This window comes from Podarcis erhardii, assembly GCF_964252035.2.
Source record: "Podarcis erhardii genome assembly, chromosome: 12".
Taxonomy (NCBI): Eukaryota; Metazoa; Chordata; class Lepidosauria; order Squamata; family Lacertidae; genus Podarcis; species Podarcis erhardii.
In genome coordinates, this window is record NC_138513.1 from 4163869 (window position 1) to 4177426 (window position 13558).

At 43.9% G+C, this 13558-nt stretch overlaps 1 protein-coding gene across 1 annotated transcript in view; it reads right to left on the bottom strand.

Moving 5' to 3' along the window:
* The window catches only part of PTH1R (parathyroid hormone 1 receptor), a 130953-nt gene that overhangs the window by 20369 nt on the left and 97026 nt on the right, over positions 1 to 13558 (bottom strand). Inside the window, exons 5-7 of the mRNA XM_081834415.1 lie at positions 10175 to 10269; positions 8752 to 8938; positions 4015 to 4168 (exon numbers count right to left, since the gene is read on the bottom strand). Coding sequence (XP_081690541.1) covers positions 4015 to 4168; positions 8752 to 8938; positions 10175 to 10269 — 436 coding nt within the window. The remainder of the gene's footprint in view (positions 1 to 4014; positions 4169 to 8751; positions 8939 to 10174; positions 10270 to 13558) is intronic.

Below are 13558 nucleotides of genomic sequence, written 5' to 3' on the forward strand. Positions count from 1 at the left end.
ACGGTGCGAGGCAGCGGTGCGGCAGGTGGCGGTGCTGCGGTGCTGTGTGTGGCAGTCAGCTCAGCGGGATCCCACCTTCGTCGCCAGTGAAATATGCTCAGAGTCGCAAAGTGATTTCATGCTCTTTATTCAGCTCATAGTGGTGAGGAGGAATGAATGAATGTCCCCTCAAAGTATCTGCTTTATATACATTATTTACACAATGGGCTGCACACGATTGGCTAATTCCAGGATTCTACTGTACGCCAATCAGGTTGTGGATTCACTTCTATCTGGAGCATGATTGGGTGGTTCCTGCTAACCAATCATACTGCTGCATTGTTCTAGGACCAATCAGACTGCTGCATTCTGAATCCTATTGTTCTAGGACCAATCAGACTGCTGCCTTTTGGAGCCTATTGTTCTAGGACCAATCAGACTGCTGCAGTTTGGATCCTATTCAACTCAGTACATAACATAAACCTTGTGGAGTGAGGAGTGTTAATGTACAGTGGTACCTCGGGTTAAGTACTTAATTCGTTCTAGAGGTCCGTTCTTAACCTGAAACTGTTCTTAACCTGAAATACCACTTTAGCTAATGGGGCCTCCTGCTGCCGCCACACGATTTCTGTTCTCATCCTGAAGCAAAGTTCTTAACCCAAGGTAATATTTCTGGGTTAGCGGAGTCTGTGACCTGAAGCGTATGTAACCTGAAGTGTATGTTACCTGAAGCGTATGTAACCTGAGGCATATGGAACCCGAGGTACCACTGTATATGGAAGTGTACATATGGTCAATTTGAATATGTTATTATTGATTATGTATACCCAATGTATCAGCTGCCTGGGGGGGTTCACTGCTGGGTTTTGGTTGTTGGTAAAAAATAAAGAAATAATAATAATAATAATAATAATAATAATAATAATAATAATAATAATAATAGAAGATCAGCCCCCCCATGCACTGCCCTTTCCTCAAAGCCTCAACAGGTGGCACCGCCGAAATTGACTTCTATAGCATCCACATTGCATGCGCTGTGCATCTCCAGTCTATAAACACAGTGTGTACAATGCAGGTCCTATAAGGTCAGGTCATCTCAGCTGAAGCTGGCCAGGGGGTTGCTGCTAGGCCCTGAGCTGCCTCTCCCCTCTCCATAACTGGAATGAACCATGGAAAGGGCCAAATGACCAGACTGGCGCACTCAGAGGGGCAGTGGCCTGAGGTTGCAAGGGTCAAAGAACCATGACTATTTCTGCAGGAGGGTCTCTGCCTCCAGCATCCTAGAGATGCCCAGTCAGAACGAAAAGGCCACTGAGAAGACACTTCCCCTCCCTTAAGAACCTAGGAAGTGCACACAGGATCAGGCCAATGGCCCATCTAGTCCAGCAAACTCTTCTTGCCATGGTCGACCAGATGCCTCTGGGAAACTAGGGAGGAGAACATGAGCTTGCGCTCTCCTTGTGTGGGTTCCAGCAACTGGTTTTCAGAAGCATTGATGCCTCCAACTGCATATGCCCACCAACATTTCTCCAATGGAAACGGGGACGTCCTATTCCATTCCCTCCAACATTTCTCCAATGGAAATGGGGAGATCCTATTCCATTCCCTCCAATATTTCTTCAACAGAAACAGGGACGTCCTATCCATGCCCTCTAATATTTCGCCAATGAAAACAGGGACGTCCTATCCATGCCCTCCAATATTTCCCCAATGAAAACAGGGACGTCCTAAGGAAAAGTGGGACATTCCACAATCAAATCAGAAAGCAGGACGGCTTTTGTAAATCCAGGACTCTCCCTGGAAAACAGGGACACCTGGAAGGTCTGCAACTGTGGAGGCAGACATGGTCATCCTGGCGGGCAGCCACTGACAGCCTTCTCCCCCACGAATTTGTCTAATCCTCTTTTAAGCCCTCTGAGTTGGCCGCCATCGCAGCCACGCACCCTCCTTGCACTTGATGAGCTTAGGCTATTATGAGAACCTTCCCTTCACTTCCCTGAAGGGCCACTCCATGGAAACAGAACGGCTCCAGCTGTTCTGTTCTGAACTGCGCACACTTCACCACCACATCCTGTTTTCAACAGCAGCTCCACCTCCTCTGAAAATTGCAGGTTGCCGTTCTTCCAGGCGTTGATGAACCCGAGGCAGCCCCTGCTTACTTCAAATAGACCTTGGGCCCCCCCTCTCTTGATGTGAGCGGAAGGAAGAGGGGAAAGGGAATGGGTGGGAGAAAGCAGAATGAGGGGCTCCCTCGGGACCCCACAATCCGGCTGAGGTGAGCCTGCCTTATGACGTTGACAAACCCAGGAGAACAAGCGTTTGTGGTTTCAAAATGGCAGCCTGGCTCTCTCCTCGACCTTGTCTTACGTTCTCTGGACAGATGCAGGCCCCGTTCTTAAATTTTGTACCTGCCCAATGCCCTGAGCTGAAGGACACAGCCCAGTTTAGCTTGCTTGGGACAAGAGACTGGTGTGTTCTTACTGGTTTTACTTTTTGCCACATGGGTTTATTTGAAAATATACAAGCGGAAAAGGAAAACATGCAGATGCAGCTTGCTTTTTTTGAAAGCTTCACCAGTTTTCCCCCAAAGCAAGCAACGTACCCTTGGAGACCCCATTCCCGTCTCGTTTACTGACTATATTCCAAACCCAAAATGTTGCTTTCTAGCTTCCGTCCAAGCAGATAGGTATGTCGTGGTAGCCACAAGACATCAAAAGTTATTGATGAAACATCTACCCATTGCTATCCCGTTTTAGCTATTATGACCAAACAAAGTTGCCCCTCCACACACAATTGTGTTTCCATTACGATATGTTCCTGAGGGTTTGTTGCCACTGTTGAAAAATGGCTTCCCTGTTGTTCAGCTCCACATCACCTCAGAAACTTATAGACATTCTGATTACATGGAGTGATCACCGTTACCGATAGGTGGACTCCCTTAGAGCAGCTTCTAATGCATTCAGAAACATATGTTGGGGTTGTAACCCATGTTAGCCCTACTCAGAGTAGATCCAATTTTATTTCATTCTCATAAAGGTCCTGGAAATGTGAGGGGGATCTGCAGCAAATCACAAATGCATAGTTGATCGATAGTCACAAACAGGGGACTCTATGTTGTCATATTTCCTAAACTTGTGTGGCAGGAAGGGGAAAAATAAAAACTGACTCTTCTTCTTTCTGTCACTACACACTTTGTCTCTTACCTGCAATGGAGCTCTCCTCCCAACAGAACACTCCATTTTGAACTGGACTATGAACTTTTCTAGCTTTTAAGAATTATTGCCTGCCTGATTTTCATCCCTGCAAAAGCCTGACAAGACTTTTAATGTGAGTTATCCCTTATACAGTGGTACCTCTGGATACATACACCTCTGGTTGCGTATCGTTTGGGTTACGCTTGTGGCGAGCCCAAAAGTATTCTTCCGGGTTTCGCCCCCACGCGCATGCACAGAAGAGCTCTACTGCACTGTGCACATGCGCAGAACAGGCACACCCGGTTGTGAATTCCTCGGGATCCAACCAGAGCTCCGGAATGGATCCCGTGCTCAACCGGACGTACCACTGTATTTTCTTGTTTACATAAAAGTCTGAGAGTGATTTCTTTGTTCAGAGGGAAACATAAAAAGGGAGAAAGCAACCCAAGTTTGCCTAGGGATCCTTGAATATCATAATTGTTCTGGAAGATTACGCAACCTCGTCCCAAACAGCTTCTAGAGAAAACCTGTGCACAGATGGTGCCTTTTCTCTGCTGAAATAGGTATCTGCATTCTCACATGAGTGAAAAGAGAAAGGATAATTACTAAACAAAATATCATCTCTTACTCATCCAAACTCAGGGCTCATCTGTCCTCTCCTAGGGAAAAGAACTACCAATTTCTTTTTCTCAAATCATTTCCCAACATTACTAAAAGTCCATTTTCTCATATCCACATCGCTACACAAACATGCCCCATCTATCTCCTCGACCAGGTAATCTCTCAAACCACCTGGGAAACTGTGAGCAGTTGAGTAAGGCCGATGGGAGGCAAAACTCACCCCAGCCAAATAACGTGAATCCCCAAAGGTACTTCTTCTCCGAGAAGAAGGCCATGAAGATGAGGCTGTGAAGGTAGAGCCCTTCCACCAGGATCCAGTAGTAGTTGGTGGCCAGGAAGTAAAGGAACAAGGTCACTGCTACCTTGCAACCCACCTGAGAGAGATCAGAGAAAGGAAAGGAGGAGGGAAAGGGGGTTAACACAGCAGAACACTTAGAACGGCCACAATCTTCTTGGCAAGACCCAACCTCACCGCCAACATTATATTAGGAGCTGGTCCAATTATGAGCATGAACTTGACATTTATAATATATCTGGACCAACCTGAAGAAGGCATATGAAACAAAGACCTTAAATAGACATCTCATTGCTGGCTGGAGTCCTTTGTGTACACAGTTCTTATCTACAAGATTTACTACAAGGTTGAACTCTCAATCTCGGTTATATTGAATAGCAAACTGCAAGACCGTGTACAGTGGTGCCTCGCAAGACGAAATTAATCTGTTCCGTGAGGCTCTTCGTATAGCGGTTTTTTCGTCTTGCGAAGCAAGCCCATTGACAGCTTAGCGGATTAGCGCTATTAGTGGTCTAGCGGCTTTTAGCGATCAGCTGAGAAGCGGCTTATCAGCGGATCAGCTGATAAGCGGCTTAGCGGCTTAGGAAAAGGGCGAAAAAAGCGAAAAAAAACCCGCGGGAACTCGCAAGATTTTTTCGTCTTGCGAAGCAAGCCCATAGAGAAATTCGTTTAGGGAAGCGCCTCCAAAACGGAAAACCCTTTCGTCTAGCGGGTTTTCCGTCTTGCGAGGCGTTCGTCTTGCGGGGCACCACTGTACATGTTTTTTCAAGTTCCTTGTGACTGTACGCCTATGCTTTGTGTCGATATTATTTTGAGTCATAATACAAATTGCCATGGGACACTCGGCGTGCATTATACTTTTATTCTATACAGAGTTGGGTTTCAGAAGACCTCACCACTGGCATCATCACCAAGACCATTGAGGAATCTGCTGTTCATCCCCACTAACCCCCCCCCCACCGCCCCCGCTAAGATAGGGTTACCAGACATGGAAACACTGTTTACCTTCCCGCCACAGTGATACTTATTTATCTACTTGCACCTTGACATGCTTTCGAACTGCTAGGTTGGCAGGAGCTGGGACCGAGCAACAGGAGCCCACTCCATCGTGGAGATTCGAACCGCCGACCTTCTGATCGGCAAGCCCAAGAGGCTCCGTGGTTTAGACCACCCTGACAAAGCACATAGCTAAACTACGTGCCTCTTATAGGAGGCACTGATGTTCACCAACTTGGATGGCTTCAAGAGAGACAAATTCATGAAAGAGAGGGCTATTGACGGCTACTAGCCACGATGGCTATGCTGTTGTCTGAAGGCAATTCTAAAAATAAAATAAAATTGTAGTATAAACAGTGACAACTGGGAAATACTGGCTTGTGAGTGCTCCAGTTGGAGAACAGCCTTTACCAAAGGTGTCATGGGCTTTGAAGACACTCGAACATCAAATTCATTGGACTGGTCATGTTGTGTGGCTGCCTGATGATTGTCTACCAAAGCAACAACTCTACTCCAAACTTAAAAATGGAAAGCGTAATGCTGGTGGTCAACAAAAGACTGTCTCAAAGCAAATCTTTTAAAAAATGTAGTATAAACACCAACAAAGCTGTCATGGGCTTTGGAGACACTCGAACTCAGGACGCAAGGGAGAAACGTGCTAAGAGGAAGGCACGCTTGGCAAATCCACACCGTGATCAACTCCAGCCCGGAAACCAATGTCCCCACTGTGGAAGGACGTGTGGGTCCAGAATTGGCCTCCACAGTCACTTATGGACTGATTGTTAAAACCGTGTTTATGGAAGGCAATCTTACTTGGCTACGAGGGATCGCCAAAGAAGAAGAAAGTGTTGTGTCCACAGTTGGAGAAAGCAAAGGCTCTGAAGACCAGCTGGCTTCCCAGAAGAGGCATGTGCGAACAGGCTGCTGGCCTAGACACTTTTGGCCTGTCCCAGCTGCACGGCTCTTCTTACGTCCACAGTCAAGGCCGACTGGAATTGTTGCAGTCGGTATGGGTTTCATTTTTAACATTGTCAATGATTTGAATGGAGATCCATATCAGTGGCATGTCTGATTGCAAAGACACTCGCCCCTTGGGGAGTGAACGAGCAGCAGTTAGATTTCATAACATGTCACCAGACATAGATCCTTGGATTAAATGAGTGAAGAATGAGGGAAGCAGAGAAAGGATTTTGGGGCTTGATTTAAGAGAGAGAGAGAGAGAGAGAGAGAGAGAGAGAGAGAGAGAGACTCTGTGTGTGTGTGTGTGTGTGTGTGTGTGTGTTCTGGAATGGGGAGTGGTGCCATCTAGTGGCTAAGGGATATTAACCATTGGGAATACAGGTGAAACTTGGAAAATTAGAACACTGTGGGAAAGTTCATTTATTTCAGTAATTCAGCACAGACTGTGGAAACTTCACACTGGACTTCAAGCAGCTGGCATTGCGTGCCTCCCAATTCTTCCTCCAAACTCTGGGTCCTTGGTTTCCAAATGAGATGCAAAAGCTGCTCTCATCAGAAAAGAGATTTGGGGAGCCATGTCATCAGCTGGTGTTGGTCCACTGTGCTTCATTAAGTCCAGGGTCAACGCAGCCGTCCACCAGGAGATTTTGGAGCACTTCATGCTTCCTTCCGCAGATGAGCTTTATGGGAATGCTGACTTCATTATCCAGCAGGACTTTGGCACCTGCCCACACTGCCAAAAGTACCGAAACCTGGTTCAGTGCCCATGGGATTACTGTGCTTGATTGGCCAGCAAACTCGCCTGACATGAACCCCATAGAGAATCTATGGGGCATTGCCAAGAGAAAGATGAGAGACATGAGACCGAGCAATGCAGAAGAGCTGAAGGCTGCTGTTGAAGCTTCCTGGTCTTCCATAACACCTCAGCAGTGCCACAGGCTGATAGCATCCATGCCACACCGCATTGAGGCAGCAATTGATGCAAAAGGGGCCCAAACCAAGCACTGAGTACATACGCATGCTTCTACTTCTCAGAGGTCCAATATTGCTCTATTTGCAATCCTTGTTTTGCTGATTTCATTTAATATTCTAATTTTCTGAGATTAGAATATTCTGAGGTTAATTTGGGGTTTTCATCAGCTGTACGCCATGATCATCACAATTATCACAAATAAAGGCTTGACATAACTCGCTTTGCACGTCATGAGTCTATCTCATATATTAGTTTCACCTTTTAAGTTGAATTACTGAAATAAATGAACTTTTCCATGATATTCTAATTTTCCGAGTTTCACCTGTATAAGCATGGAAGATTCCAGCATCCTGTTGTCACTGTGATCAACCAGATCCCTATGGGGGTAGCTTGAACTATATGGACCTTTGTTGGCAAGGTGATGTCTCTGCTTTTTAAAATGCTGTCTAGGTTTGTCATTGCTTTTCTCCCAAGAAGCAGGCGTCTTTGACAACAGGCATATGTTTTCTATTTGAATGTAAATGTTAATTATAAAATCAAGTAATAATAAAAAAGATGACAGGATTCTGGACTACGCAGGCCACTGGACTGATGCAACCGCCCCTTCTGATGCTCTTATGGTCATAATCATCATTTTTTTATTTGTATACCGTCTTTCTATCTTACAATACTCAAGGCGGTTTACAAGCTGAAGAAACAAAAAATGTACATCTCACAACAATCTAATGCAATACAAAAATGTGATAATAATACAAAACTTTAAAATAAGCAACCTACATAAAAAGTAACATTCAACCATTATTAGAGTAATAATAATAATAATAATAATAATAATAATAATAATAATAATTTTATTTATACCCAGCCCTCCCCAGCCAGAGCCGGGATCAGGGTGGCTAACACCAGTAAAATTACAGTAAAATTGTAATAGGGGAAAAAACAAACCCCAATTTAAAATACTGGTTAAAATGCAATTTAAAATTCAGCCTCATTTTAAAAGTAGCCCATAGATCAAGACCATAAGGGGAGGGAAACATAAGGGTCAGACTGAGTCCAAACCAAAGGCCAGGTGGAACAGCTCTGTCTTGCAGGCCCTGCGGAAAGATGTCAAGTCCCGCAGGGCCCTGGTCTCTTGTGACAGAGCGTTCCACCAAGTCGGGGCCAGTGCTGAAAAGGCCCTGGCCCTAGTTGAGACCAATCTAACCACCTTGAGACCTGGGACCTCCAAAATGTTGTCATTTGTGGACCTTAAGGTCCTCCGCGGGGCATACCAGGAGAGGCGGCCCTTTAGGTATGTGGGTCCTAGGCCGCATAAACTATAAAGTAATAATATCAACATATAAAAGTTAAACAGAAATCCACTCAACAGTTCCAATAAATAATTTCTAAACTATAATCAATAAAACAACGGCAAGCCACAATACATAAAATAATACAAATTGAGAAGCAGAGACTAGAGGGCGGAGCAAGGCAGGGGGGAGGAAGCCTTGCCTGACAAAGTCTCTCTCCTCTCCTCACAGTTCTTCCTCCAGGCACAGCTTCCTTATGAGGAGTCCCAGGGCCAGAGGGTGGGGCAAGGGAGGTGGATGGAGGCCTTGCCTGATGGAGTCTCTCCCCTTCTCTTCTGGGATTTTGTGATGCCCACCAGTTTTCTAACCCACCCCTGTTTTAACTGTCAAATCCAGTAGAGGTGTTGTATCGGGGGTTGCTGCTGCCCCGGGGCTCATACTCACCAACTGGGACTTGTCGGCTGGAGGTGCCTCCGTGATGGACTTGAAGTCCTCTTCCGAGATCCGCTCCATCTCCTCCAGCGCCGAGCCGGAGTACAGGACGGCGTCCTTCACGAAGATGCTGATGGCTCGCAGCATGTAGGAGACAAAGAGGTGCATGTGGATGTAATTCCTTGTGCAGTGCAAGCGCCTGGCGTGGGAAACAGAAGGCAGAAGAGGGATGAGTTGTGGGGAGATGGATCATCTCTTAGGTTAGCAACAATGTACAGAACTGCTACAAATATATGTTGGAAATGTAAAGAAAAGGAAGGCACTTTCTACCATATGTGGTGGAAGTGCAAGATAACAAAAGCATTCTAGGAAACGATATATAACGAGTTGGAAAAAATGTTTAAGGTAACTTTTGTGACAAAACCAGAAGCCTTTTTAATAGGAATTACAGGTGAAGAGATACCAAAACAGCAGAAAAGACTACTTATGTATGCGACGACAGCTGTGAGGATGCTTACATTAAAAACCTGACAGTACCAAATTATCGAAGGTTATTCACCAAAGCCAGACCAAACGTCTTTCCTTCCGCAGTGTTGGGTGGCAGGTTGAGAGGAGTTCCCTACCAGGACAGACTTTGCTCGTGTGCTCAAGACATCGATTCCATAAAACATATTTTGTTGCACTGTGCAAAATATGAGCAAGCCAGGGCTGAACTGATATTACCCTTGCTGGTACCTTTCCCGGGAAAATCAGAGGCTCACTATGTCAGGTTCCTATTGGAAGACCGGACAAATGCTAGAACATTAGCAGTGGCCAAGTTTTTATCGGTGGTTGCAAGAACCAATGATCCCTATATTCTGAACAAAATGCTTGTTTAACCTGGAGGTAGGCTGTATGAATTGTGTATTGCTTTGTAACGATTTGTTGGGTCTCTGGACCGTAATAAAGATTGTGGTTGTTGTTGTTGATATACAATTCCATTCACCATATAGATGGGTTGATGAAGCATTTTTGTGTCCTTCTGATGTGCTGAAGAAGAATTCTACGAAACAGTGGCTATATTCGGAATCACTGTTTATTACGTCAGTTTGCGGACCGCTTTGGCAGCATTGGACATCATAAAACAAAGCTTTACGGCTTGTTTTCATCAGAATCTGACCCACTGCTTCTTTCAGAGACTTGCATAGTCTACAAAGACTTCCAGAGGCTTATAAGACTTACTTTCAGAGATTTATGAGATTCTGTTTATTGGGTTTTTCATATTGTTCAACGTTCCGTATAGATTATATAAAGAGTTTATACTGATATTGCATTGCTGTACTTGGTCATCGTGTTGCCTTGGATATTACTGATAATTTTTTGCAACACAGGGGTTTAATTGTTTGGTTGCACACATTGCATTTGGCAGTGCAGACAAGAAGTTGCAGCTACTTACCTGAAGTATCCTAGGATAAGGACAGCGATGGTTAGGGACCCCAGAGAGATGGAATATCCGACAGTATAGATCAAATAAAGGCGATCAAAGACTTCCTGAAGCAAACACAAAGTAAGGGGAGAAAGAGAACGTTAAGGGAATTGCATTGAGAAACTGCCGTTAATTTTGTTTCTTTGTGAAGGAACACAGGGAACAGTTTTATACAGAGTCAGACCATTGGTGCAAGAAGATCAAACTGATCTATTCTGAAGGAAATCAGCCTTGAGTGCTCACTGGAAGGACAGATCCTGAAGCTGAGGCTCCAATCCTTTGGCCACCTCAGGAGAAGAGAAGACTCCCTGGAAAAGACCCTGATGTTGGGAAAGATGGAGGGCACAAGGAGAAGGGAACTACAGAGGACGAGATGGTTGGACAGTGTTCTCAAAGCTACCAGCATGAGTTTGACCAAACTGCGGGAGGCAGTGGAAGATAGGAGGGCTTGGCGTGCTCTGGTCCAGGGGGTCACAAAGAGTTGGACACGACTAAACGACTAAACAACAACAACAACAATCTGATCAAACAGGTTTTTAGAAAGAAGCAGACTGTTGGACACAAGAGACAAGGCCTATCCAGTGGTGGCCCCGTATCTCTGGAACACTCCTCCAAAGGAATTATGCAAGGTTCCACTTACACCACGGTTGAAACCAACATTGAAAACATGTTTCTTCCCACCAGCATTTTACTAAAAATGGGCTTTGACCTGCTGCCATTTTCGGTTTTGTAACTGGATTGCTTTACTTCCAACCTTTTTATTCTACTTTGCAGTTATTGTCTCCCTAAGCAGCTGAGATCAATTATGTGGAGAGAGAGAGAGAGATGTATTTAAAAGTGGGTTTCTATTGTTTTAATGCTGCTTGAAAAACTGCCTCCAGGCTGCTGAGTATTTTGCAGAAAGGGTTTCAAGGCTCTTTAGGCTGGCGCAATTAACGTGGATTAAAGCTGTCTGCCTCTCCAGCCCAGCGTACCCATTGGAAGAACAACAGTGGGCTTTTTGCGGTTAGGAATGTGACAGGGAAAGGCATTGAAAAATATGGGATGAATAAATGATGAACAGGGGGAAAGTGTAAACACCACGGAAGCCAATCGGGGAGAATGCAAGATGAATCCTCATTGTTGCACAACTTCTCTGCAAGCAAATCAGAGCAAATGCTCCATAAATATAATCTACACTCTGTTTATAAGCTTCAGGAAAAGACAGTGGTACCTTGGTTCTCAAACGCCTTGGTACTCCAACGCCTCAGTTTTCAAATGCCAAAAACCTGGAAGAAGCGTTTTGGTTTTCAAATGTTTTTCGGAAGCTGAACGTCTGATGTGGCTGTCGGCTAGTTTCTGGGGCGCCTTCACCAATCAGAAGCTGTCCCTTGGTTTTTGAAGATTTCAGAAGTCAAACAGACTTCCAGAACGGATTAAGTTTGGCGCTTTGTTTTTGCTATTCATTTTGCGTTTTTGTGGCTTTTTCGGTTAATTTGTTTTTGTGACTGTGTGGAACCCAGTTCAGTTCTTGATTGATTATGTGACTGCGGAAATGGATAAAAGCCCCCCATCCAAACAAGGACTATCATCAATGCAGGTAAGAAAAAAAGATTAATTTTAATTTTTATCATCTGCGGTCTTATTTATTTTATAGTACAGTGCAATGATTATTGCTTTCATTTTATGGATCAGTGGTCTCGTTATATAGCAAAATTCATGTTAAATTGCTGTTTTAGGGGTTGTTTTTAAAAGTCTGGAACGGATTAATCCGTTTCGCATTGCTTTCTATGGGAAAGCGCGCCTTGGTTTTGGAACGCTTTGGTTCCGGAACGGATTAAGTTTGAGAACCAAGGTACCACTGTAATGAAAGATGTATGCTCAATGAATAGATTGTCTGGAGACTAAAGTCAGCTTGGGCAGGCTTTGCCCTGAACCGTGTCATATAATAGGGACAGGGGTAGCCTGAGCATAGCAATCCATGCACTGATAGCCTCAAGGCTGGATTACTGCAATAAACTCTTTGTGGGGCTCAACATATTAATTTACAACTTAGGTCCAGGTTATATCAGGGTTCGCCTGAACCCTTCTATCCCAGCTTGATCACTGAGATTATCTGAAGGTGCATTGCTGGTCATTCCCTGAGTTGGCGAGGCTCGTTTGACAACAATGAGAAACCGAGCCTTTTGTGTCATCTGCCAAGTCCTGTGGAATTCTCTGCCACTAGAGATTCAGTGGGCCAGCTTTTCAAAAACGCCTGCCAAAAACTTTTCTTTTTCTGCCAGACCAATGTAGGCAGTTAAGGATACATCTTCCCACAATAGTTAAGCGAGATCTGGTTTTATTTATCATTTATATTATTATTATTATTAATTTGTTTTTTGTGTACCCCGCACATCTGACTGGCTGGCCCCAGCCACTCTGGGCGGCTTCCAACAGACTATACGAATTGATTTAGTTCATAAAGTCTACACTTGGTCATAAGAAAATAACTTTCAGAAAAGGATAGTTGTCATTAATTAAAAAAATTAGAAACAATATTTAATTGAAAATGTACTGTACGAACAATAAGATACTTGCAGAAATACTGATAACCAAGAATTATTCAAAATGTAATAGTGGATTATATATCTATATACAAAATAAAATAATATGAATCTGTGCATACAGATAACATAAGTAGTATAATGAGAATTATTGGAAGTTACATATTTTAATTTGTTATGTAAGTGTAATATATTGTTTTTGTTTATGTTTGTTTTTCTAACTTTTCTTACTTTATTGTTTTTATTCATTTGTATCGTCTTTTGTATTATATGTTATGTATATTTGTCTATGTGAAAATTAATAAAGGTTTTCTAAAATTAATTTTAAAAAATTAACATTTTGATAGACTGAAAACAGTTTTAAACTCTCGTCTCATTGCTTTTTCTGGTTTTTGTTGCATGCTTTTATGTTGGGGAATGCTTTGAGATTTTATGAACTGGGGGCCCGCATATATATTTTTTATTTCCCCCCATAAATGTTTTTTATTGTTTTTACATATTTATTCATAAAAATGTATATAAATGCCTTAAAGAAATGAGCAAACGATGGCACCCCTTTTTCCAATAGGACATTCAGAAAACCCGTGGCTCATCTTCAGCCTAGATCTTTCCACCCTTTGTGAGACCTTCTCCATAGCTGTCAACTTATAGATTTGAAAATAAGGGACCAGCAGCCTCGAAAATAAGGGATCAGCAGCCAAAATAAGGGATTTTCCAGGCACAGGTATGTTCAACTTCTGAGCCCCTCCGAGCCAAAGGCCGAAAACCCAGCCAGCAGCCAAACGAAGCCTCAAGCGGTGGTTCCCACAGCGCAGCAACCCAGCAAAGC